The sequence below is a fragment of the Cnephaeus nilssonii genome, assembly GCF_951640355.1.
Source record: "Cnephaeus nilssonii genome assembly, chromosome: 5".
Taxonomy (NCBI): domain Eukaryota; kingdom Metazoa; phylum Chordata; class Mammalia; order Chiroptera; family Vespertilionidae; genus Cnephaeus; species Cnephaeus nilssonii.
The window spans coordinates 26510536-26521133 of NC_137076.1; the positions used below are offsets into that span (position 1 = coordinate 26510536).

At 41.3% G+C, this 10598-nt stretch overlaps 1 protein-coding gene across 1 annotated transcript; it reads left to right on the forward strand.

Moving 5' to 3' along the window:
• Positions 1–1916: 1916 nt before the first annotated feature.
• On the forward strand, positions 1917–10598 carry LOC307100590 (olfactory receptor 7E178-like; the record flags this gene model as incomplete). Its single annotated transcript, XM_079773066.1, has 3 exons — positions 1917–2829; positions 9369–9372; positions 9656–10598. The coding sequence occupies exons 1-3, from the start codon at positions 2025–2027 to the stop codon at positions 10596–10598; spliced, it is 1752 nt and encodes a 583-aa protein (XP_079629192.1). The 5' UTR covers positions 1917–2024.

Here is a 10598-nt window from a genome sequence, read left to right on the forward strand (position 1 = left end):
GGTAGCTTTAATTATTATCTCAATTTTACACCTGAGGAGATTGCGCAGATATATTTACATTGTTCTATTTTGCATTTTTCGTCAATTGAATCATAATGTGATCTGCCAAAATAATAAACTTTCTGGTAGCTGAAGAAAGAGAATTTCAATCACTGTGTCAGAAAGGATTGATATGAAAATCTATTATCTGGGCACTAGTGGCTTGGTGGATGGAATCGTGCACCAGTGGGGTCCCTCGGCCTGGCCTGTGGGGATCTGGCCAAAACTGGCTCTTTGACATCCCCTGAGGCATCCCAGACTGTGAGAGGGTGTAGTTCAGGCTGAGGGACCCCACCAGTGCATGATTGGAGCCAGAGAGGGACTGTGAGACGGCTCTGGGACGTGACTGGCTCATCTCGCCCAGTCCTGATTGGCCGGACCCAGCAGCAAGCTAACCTACCAGTCAGAACATCTGCCCCATGGTGGTCGTGCATATCATAGTGACTGGTTGAACAGTCGAAAGAACAGTCACACACTTAGCATATTAGGTTTTTATTATACAGGATAAGAAGTCTTGGTCTTAAACCTGGCAGTGGGATTTCACCAATGCTAAACTCCTCAACTATAAATAGGAGGGATTATGATCAGAAAAACAAAACTAATGGTCATATATGAAAAAGTTCTCAACATCACTATCCATCAGGGAAATGCAAATAAAAATCACAATAGTACATAATCTCACACCTATCAGAGTGGCTATTATAGAAAAGAAAATATGTAGTATCTAATCAACACAATAAACTGATGAACAAAATAGATCCGGAGACATAGAATGATGAAACAGACTGATGAATCTCAGATGGAAGGTGGGGGTGGGTGGGGTGGGTGGGGAGAGATTAACCAAATAATTTATATGCATAACCCATGGACACAGACAACTGTGTAGTGAAGGCCTGGGGAGGGGGAAAGGGGTCTAGGGGGAATGAGATTCAATGGGGACAAAAGGATGACATTTGTAATACTTTTACCAATTAAGATAAATTACGAAAAAAAAGTGACATGTTGGTGAGGATGTGGAGAAAAGGGAACCCTGGTACACTGTTGGTGTGAATAAAATTCCTACAGGCATTATAATAAACAATATGGAGGCTCCTCAAAAAATTCTAAACGAGTACTAATTGAAAAAGAACTAACAAATGACTTTTAAGGACACCTCTCATGCTTGAGTCATCACTTATTTCTATGAAGGAGAGACCGAAAACCAAAGAATGGTAAAAGTCCTGAAGATAGCAATCACATAAAAATATTTTCAGATTATGAAAATTCAACTTTCATTTAGAATCCAGATTACACAATCCTGTCTTTTATACAGTGTTGAAAGTACTCAAAATAAAGGATCTAGCTAGCACTGTATTTAAATAAAAGAAGGTATATTTAGCCACTTCTTAATTTCTTAAAATTAGAATGATTTTTTTCATTAAAGGGGAATGGGTGTTTCTCATTCTATATATATATTAAAGAAGTAGCTGTGTTTTCCTGTGATTATGGCTTTGTTATCTCTAATGTTCCTGCTCCTCTGATACTTTTCAATGGAGTTTGTGGACAGTAAAGTGTATATAGAAAGAGGTGAATAACATGGAAACCAATAAAGAAAGACAATAGTGTAGTGAAGGCCTGGGTCTAGGGGCGGGGCAGGCTGGAAGGGTCAATGTGGGGGCGGGGAAAGGGTACATCTGTAATGCTTTCAACAATAAAAAAAAGAAAAGAAAAGAAAAAAGAAACAGTTCTAATTAAATAGGGTTTGTCATATTGAGAAATATTCGTAAAGGTACTGGGGTAAATGACCTCAGGGGTGAATAGCTTGAATACAGAATATGCATACAATGCTGTGTGCTCATTTACTTGTTTTCCTTTCTCGAATTCTCTTCTAAAGGTGCCCTGGCTACATAGAACCACAAAATCTAACACGTGTCTCAGAATTCTTCCTCCTGGGTGTCTCCGATGACCTGGAACTGCAGCCTCTGCTCTTGGGGCTCTTCCTGTCCATGTACCTGGTTGCCGTGTTGGGGAACATGCTCATCATCCTGACTGTCAGCTCTGATTCCCACCTCCACACCCCCATGTACTTCTTCCTCTGCAACCTGTCCATGGCTGACATCGGTTTCATTTCTACCACTGTTCCAAAGATGATTGTGGGCATCCAGACTCACAGCAGAGTCATCTCCTATGGGGGCTGCCTGACACAGATGTCTTTTTTGATTCTTTTTGGATGTATGGATGGCATGCTTTTGACTGTCATGGCCTATGACCGGTTTGTGGCCATCTGTCACCCTCTGCACTACTCAGCCACCATGAGCCCATGCCTCTGCTGCTTCTTAGTTTTGATGTCATTTTTCATCAGCCTTTTGGACTCCCAGCTGCATACTTTAATTGTGTTACAACTTACCTGCTTCAAAGATGTAAACATTTCTAATTTCTTCTGTGATCCTTCTCAGCTCCTTCATCTTGCCTGCTCTGACACCATCACCAATGACATAGTCATGTATTTTGTTGGCGCCATCTCTGGTTTTCTCCCTATCTCAGGGATATTTTTCTCTTACTATAAAATTGTTTCCTCCATTCTGAGAGTTCCATCGATAGGTGGGAAGTATAAAGCCTTCTCCACCTGTGGCTCTCACCTGTCAGTTGTTTGCTTATTTTATGGAACAGCTATTGGAGGTTACCTTGGATCAGCACTGTTGCCTTCTACCAGGAAGGATGTGGTGCCCACAGTCATGTACACTATAGTCACCGCCATGCTGAACCCTTTCATTTGCAGTCTGAGGAACAAGGACATTAAGAGTGCCCTAGGTTCATTATATGGTGCACAATTTTATCATGAGATGAAGTACCAATAAAAATTTTAGTTGACACTTTAGGAACACCTTTTTTCCAGTACAATTAATTTTTCTAGAATATTCGCTTGTTTCAACTAGCCAATTTAAATTTGCCTGAAAACTTGACTACTATTTTACTGTCAAATTTATTACTCTAACAATAATCATGTTTTACCCTGTAAATATTGGTGGAAGGGATTATTTGCCTTCTTGAGTAGGTCCTGAGCATTCCTGGTGGTAGGCTGGATTTAGATATTGTAAACCCACTTCCCCACACCATGGGTACAAGACAACTCAAACAATTCTTGTTGGAGTGAGAGGGCAGCTGCTGTCGGCCAAGTCTCTGTCGGTCACCTGGGTCCTGATCTGAGCTGGGCATGGGAAGCACGAAGCAGCCATGGGGGCAGGAGACCTCCCTTAGAAGGGGCTAGGATTCACGCCCCTGCAATGTTGGGTGGGGGTGAGGGTCTCATGATAAAATTGTGCACCATATAATGAACCTAAAACAGTAATATTATACTGCAAAAAATTAAAATTTAAAAGCCATCAAGACTACATTATAAAATTTTGAAAAGCCTCCTAACATTTAAATCAAAAAAGGAGGGGATAGTATAGGAATATCATGTAAGGAAAAATATCCTGTAAGTAAATTACATCTAGAAAATTAATACTTTAGAAAATTAATTGTAAGCCTAAAAGCAAGACACCCATGAAAAACACACAAGGTGACAAAACAAGCCAGAGGAAAATCATTTGGGCAAAAATTGAAAAAAGATCCCCAGTCAAATTTATAGAAAATATTCCTTTATTAACTTTTGGTCGAGAATATGTTTGTATATTTTCAGAAAACAACTCTGAGACCATGTGGATTCCAGCAAGAGAGGAATCGACAGGACTACTCCAGCCATGAAGACAGAAGAGAAGCAGTCCAGAGACGGAAGACACTGATGTGGCCTTCCCATACTAGCATTAGCAGCTGTGCATCACTGCAGATTGCCCAGGACCAAACCGGACAGAGTCGGACCTGCATTACCACCATTTGTCCACCATCCAGAACTGAAATGTCAGTGCTGACATGTACACATAAGGAACTGTTGGACATTGAAATTGGGTCTCAAAAGAACTGTTGGCCCAGAAAGAAACTCACTACACACTGATTCATTTGCCTGTCACCATAACCATTATTGCTTGTCTCATTTTCGGTTCTTATAAGTGTATTTCTAATAGCACATGATCTCACTCATCTAGGGGAAATAATGAACAACATAGACTGATGAATAAGAACAGACCCAGAAACAAGGAGGCATGGATCAGACTGTCGGGCCTTGGGGGGAGGGTAGGGAAGGGTGGGGGTAAGGGGGAAGATCAACCAAAGGACTTGTGTGCAGGTATATGAGCCTGACCTGCGGTTGAGGACAGCGGGGGGGTGGGGGCATGTGTGGGGAAAGGTGGGGGATAGGAATGGGGGGACGAGGACAGATATGTGATACCTTGATCAATAAAGAAATTTTAAAAAAAAGAGTGCCCTATGGAAGCTCTACAGTAGAACAGACTACTCTTAACATCTCTGCAATCCCTTTTTGAGTGTAGGTAGAAAATCTAGCAAAACCAAACTTTTAGCCCAGTGAAGACTATTTCCTTAGTAATATTGTGTTTAGTCTCATGGTTTTCATTCCTCTCCATGCTTCATATATGAACTTTACTTCTTTTGAATTGAATTGGCAGAGTAACCTGGGATCCTTTATACATCATCATAATTGCATAATAAATGCATTGACTCTGGTATCCAGTTGAAATGTACAATTCTCTTAATAAATATTTAAATGTTACATGTTTCCCCATGGTTTTGTTGCATTTTCCATACACATTTGCATCTGCCAAATCTATGTAATCAGGAAACTTCTGAGAATGCAGTTCACTGGTTTTTAATTATGGATTTTGTTGGAACCCTCTGGGGAGTTTTATAAATACTGATGACCGGGTCAGTTGGAGGAGTTCATCAAGATGTGACTGCCAGTGGACCCAGAGCTGGATCTGGGAAATCAGAGACTCATCCCCTTCCCCTGTCCTTGGAATGTTCATTTCACTTGCCTACCCTTCTCCAGAAGCTGGCCAAAGGATATACCCTTGAGCTAGTTATGTTTTGTTGAGACCATCTAGATGTTATGCATCACTGAACCCAGTTAAGGCCTTTATTGTATATAAACTTTTAAGATTTGGTGGGCAGGTGTATAGATACACTTTTCTTGTGCCCCCCCCCCCACCCGCCCAAGACAAGCCTTGCATATAAATTCACTGCTTCATGAAAACTGCCACCTGCCGGTCTATAGTGAGCTTTTTTTGGATTCTCCCAGCTTTGCATACAAGGGGGCTGGTTCAGATTTCATCTGGAAGTTCCTTAGACTGAGAACAAACAGAGTCTCCCTTGTCAAATATTAGTTGCCTGTGTATGCAGTGGTTTATTTCTGGGCTCTTGATTCTGTATCATCGGTCACTGTGTCCATTTTTAATCCATTCCTACATCCCATTGTGGCAATCGCTGCTCTTCTTCTTTGCTTTTAGCTGTGTCTTTATGTCTAAGCTTTGCCATTCTCTGGGTGGAGTGATATAAAACAGGTCTTTCCTATGGGGCACTAAAAGGTTTGGTAAACTAGTTGCTCACTCTACTCTCCCTTCTTCCATCAGGTTAACAACTCTTTCTAGCTTGGAGTTGCCTGTTGTTGCTGAGTAGCGAGGCCTGGGTGATGGCATGATGCAGGAACTATGAAGCTGCTCTTTGCTTCATTTTGTGTGGTCATTCTCAGGTGTGTTGTTCTACCGTGTTGCTGACATTCCATAAGTAGACTCTTGAGCTCTCCCAAATCTGCTTTTGTCCATGGATCTGATTGTTGATTTTGATGGGGCAATGGAGGCTAGTGTCTCCTACATTGCCAACTTGGTTTTGCGACATTTTCTACATATCAGTGAATGACAGACTGATCTCTAAATTCCTTATCCAACGTTCTCTGAGGCAGGAGGACTGCATGAGTAGGATGTGGCAGGTTGCAAAGTACCATCATTTCCATACTCATGTTATCAATTGGAAAAAAATAACAACAACGAAATAGGACCAAAACACACTATATAAATTTTAGGATCTGTGGACACAAAGCTAAAGAAAAATTCATCCTGGAATAGGTTAAGCTCTTCTCAATGACAGAAATCAGAAGCCATTGGCAACATTTGTTGAATCTGGGCACAGAATGGCGGCAGCTTGATGTGAGGGACCCTGGTGAAGGAAGGGAAACCATGTTGGCTTTTTTTAACTGTGTTTCCTGAGGGAACATGGTGGGGTTTGCAGAAACACCAAAACAGAGGCAATTTCTACTCATGTGTCAGTTTATCTGCAGAAATTTTGCTGAGAGCATTGTGGTGTGATGGGTTCTGGGCTATCTGGGAAGCAGAGCCATCTCTCCAGTGTTGTGGTGCTTAGAGACCAATGTCCTGATAGAGGGTGAGGCCTGCATGGTGGGCAGATTCCAATATGCTCCCAATGACATCTGCTCCCGTATTCATGCTGTTGTGGAGACACATCCTCTTGAGTGTGTCTTGGGCCTAGTGACTTGCTTCCAACCAACACAAGATGCAAAACTGATGAGATGTCACTTCTGATATTAGGGTACAAAAAGGCTTTATATTCCTGGCCCTTGTCTCCTGTTACCTGTCCTCATGGGAGCCACAGCCATGCATGAGCTTCCATGTGAGAGGCGCATTAGGCAGAGGACTGAGGAAAGCCTCTTGCCCACAGCCCACACGGAACTCCCTCCTTCCAAAAGTGAGTGGGAGTGGAAATAGATCAAACTCAGTCAAACTTTAAGGGGCCTGCCGCCCTTGCTAAAACTTTGATTGCACTCTTGTTGGGCACCCTGCTTAATTTAAGAGAAAGTCAGTAGTGTTTTAGTGTACCCAAAACGTCAATGAACAAGAAAATTCAGAAATTAGACTGTCATTTAAATAAGCAAACAATCCCTTACTTGACTCTGGGTCCTGAACACACAATACAATATACAGGTGACATATTATAAAATAGTACATCTGAAACCAATATAATTGTGTTAATCAATGTCATCCCCAATAAGTTCAAGAAGAAAAAATAAAAGAAAAAAGAAGTGAAAAAAGAGATCAGAAATACATAGTGCTGCAAAGAGCACCTTGCACACAGTACACCCCAATATACAATACGTATGTCTATTAAAAGTAAAACCTAAAAAAGAGAAATAGACTTTTTCTTTTAAAGACAGAAGATTTAACAAACAAAAGGGAAATAGTTGTAGGTTCTTGTTAGAGAAGGCCTAATCGTCCCTAACTTACATGATTAATACAATGATTTTGCAGATGTCAAACTCAAAATGTCATAAATTGAAAAGAATTTGCATTCTATGTTAAGATTCTTGAATCTGGAAGTCAAAAGCAAAGTGTACAGATGCGCATTCTCCTGAGAAGAGGGAAGTCCCAGACCCTCCTAAGTACATTCACTATTCTCCATTTCCTCTTTGTTAATATTAGGAAGTCCTCAGAGGTTAGGAAAACAATGGACCAATTTCACTAATTATGAGCTCTGTGCATTGAGCACAAAAGGCCATGCAGGCTGCCAGTCCCAGTTAAGAGTCAGGTGTGTGGCTCTTCCTCCCAGAATTGAGACCTGCTTCAGGAGATCCATGGCTGAGGCTGTCTTCACACCAGTCCTGAGAACAGAGCCTCAGGCTTCTCATTACCTGGCAAGAGACAGCAGTGGAACCAAACTCCTAGGTCATGACTCAGCAGAGAGACAGCACAAACCAGTGAGTGGCAAGGGATATGGTGGATGGAGGGGGAATTATGAAGAAACTTGTTTCCTTATTATCAAGGCAGCAGGACAGCTGAGATAGCCAGATGGGAGGGCATCGATAAGCACAGTTACAGCTCAGAGGCCTATGAAGTTTATGTTATTTTTTCCATAGGGGATTTTAGAACTCTCATTCAGAATTCTGCTCTCAATCAGAATTGTGCCAGATTCAGAGCTCTGTGTTATGTAGCTTCCATTGTCACCTGCATAATACCCTCAATATCAGGGTATACAACTTCTGTTATTTTAGAGTTGAGAAAAGAGCAAAATATTCGTATTCAATTTGTGCCCAGATCCTTGGCTAAAAAGGGTGGAGTCAGATTTGGATCTGAGCAGTGGGACGATTTTCACAGGACACAGGGTGCAGAAGGATGTCTTTCCCTACAATTTAGGTACACATGGCTATTGAGCTCTTGAATTGTGGCTAGTCCCAACTGAGATGGGCTGTCCTTATAGTAGTAAAACACCGGGTTTTGAAGACGTATATAAAAAGACGGTAAAATATCTCAATTGTGTATATTGGTAAAACTATGTTTTTGGTATCATGGGTTAAATCAAATATGAAAATGAAAATAAACCCATAATACCTCCTGGCCAACCTACTCAGTCTATCCTTTCTCTTTCCAGGTCACCGCAGGCAGCATGCTTGTGGGGACGCAACTGAGTCTCATTTATTTCTGATTGCCCAGCACCCACAATGTGGTTGGCACAGAGTAGGGAATTAAAAAAAACAAAAACATTTATACAATCTGTTACATATTGATTCCATGTTGTTAGTGGATAATAACACAGCATAGTCTATATGGCTGACACACACTGGCGGTTTTTCTGCCTGGGCTTTCATCACTTCTGGGGATGTCTTATGACTAAAGAAATGAATGATATTTGTCATTTTCCTCAAAGCACCCTTCCCAGAATGACTAATTGAAACTGATGAGGGGGCTTTGAGAACTTCTGATTTGTAGCTAAGTTGGACTGAAGATTGTTTTTATTTTGTTTGTTTATTTAGTTCTTTAGATTCTGCATACTAGTGAAATCATATGGTATTTGTCTATCTCTGTCTGACTTATTTCACTTAGTATAATACCCTCTAGGTCCATCTATTCTGTCACAAAAGGTGAGATATCGTTCTTTTTTGCACACTAAATAATGGACTCATACAGTTTATTACACAGAGTTATGCATACTCATTTAAATTAGTGTTTCAAGTTTCTTCAGAGATATTTCCTGAAGTGAAATTGTTGAGTCATAAGACAATTTAATTTTTTTAGGAACTTCCACAATATTTTCCATAGGGGTTGCACCAATCTGTATTGCCACCAATGAACTAGGGTTCCTTTTTCTCCACATCCTCACCAACAGGCTTTCTTATCAGCTAGCCTGTGAACAGAAGGAGAAGACAGAGAAATTGATTAAAAGCTGTTAGTAGCCAAACATCACACACACAAAAATGGACTCGGGCAGTTTATCACATAGTTCTTATAGCGTGCTTATAAATACTACAAATCAAACGAATTAATCACCCTGCATTTGGACAAAATAAAGTACATTTAACTGCTTATTAGTGTCCTTGAACTAATAATGACAATAATAAGAAGCATTTTGTTGGGAAAGATGGATAGTTCTCATTCCGTTTTTTTATTTCTTAGGAGGGTACTGATAAGCTTGTGTGTGCTTATGGATTTACAAACACCTAAATAACCTTACTTCTCTCATTTATTTGGCCCATCCTTTCCAAAGTGTAGCATGCAGTAATAGGCTCATGGAGCATAATGCAATATGCAAAGAGTTCTAAGAAGAATGTTTGTCATAACCAAGGAATATTACTAAAGGGGCATGGACCTTATGTGTGAAAACTATGAATTGCTTAAATTCAAAATACAGACACACTAATGTATTGTTTCCTTTATACCAGCCCTCAGGTATTTTCTCAAAGGTGTCTGTGCTATGTGGAGCCCCAGAATCTAACAGGTGCATTGGAATTCCTCCTTCTGGGCTTCTCAGATGATCCGGAACTGCAGCCTCTAATGTTCAGCCTGTTCCTGGCCATGTACCTGGTCACTCTGCTGGGGAATCTGCTCATCATCCTGGCCATCGGCTCTGACTCCCGTCTGCACACCCCCATGTACTTCTTCCTCTGCAACCTGTCCATGGCTGACATTGGCTTTTCTTCTACCACCGTCCCGAAGGTGCTTTTGAACATTCAAACTCATAGCAGAGTCATCTCCTATGCTGGCTGCCTGACTCAGTTGTCTTCTTTAAATTTTTTTGGATGTTTGGACAGTGCACTCCTCACTGTGATGGCCTACGATCGGTTTGTTGCTGTCTGTTATCCCCTGCACTACCTGGATATCATGAACCCCCGTGTCTGTAGCCTGCTGCTTCTGCTGTCCTTTTTGATCAGCCTTTTGTACTCGCAGCTGCACTGCTTGAATATATCACAGCTTTCCTTTTGCACAAACATGGAAATTCCTCATTTCTTCTGTGACCCTCCTCAACTCCTCGAGCTTGCTTGTGATGATACCTCTGCTAATAAAATATTACTCTATATTATTGGGGTCATCTTTGGCGGCATTCCACTCTCAGGTATCTTTTTCTCTTACTACAAAATTGTTTCCTCCATTCTGAGAATCTCATCATCAGGTGGAAAGTATAAAGCCTTCTCCACCTGTGGTTCTCACCTCTCAGTTGTTTGTTTATATTATGGGACAGGCCTTGGGTTGTACCTAGGTTCTGCTGTCTCACATTTTCCCAGGAAGGCTGCAGGGGCCTCTGTGGTGTATACTGTGGTCACCCCTATGCTGAACCCTTTCATCTACAGTCTGAGGAACAGGGATATCAAGAGGGCTTTGCAGCGATTCCTCAACAGAATAGCCTAG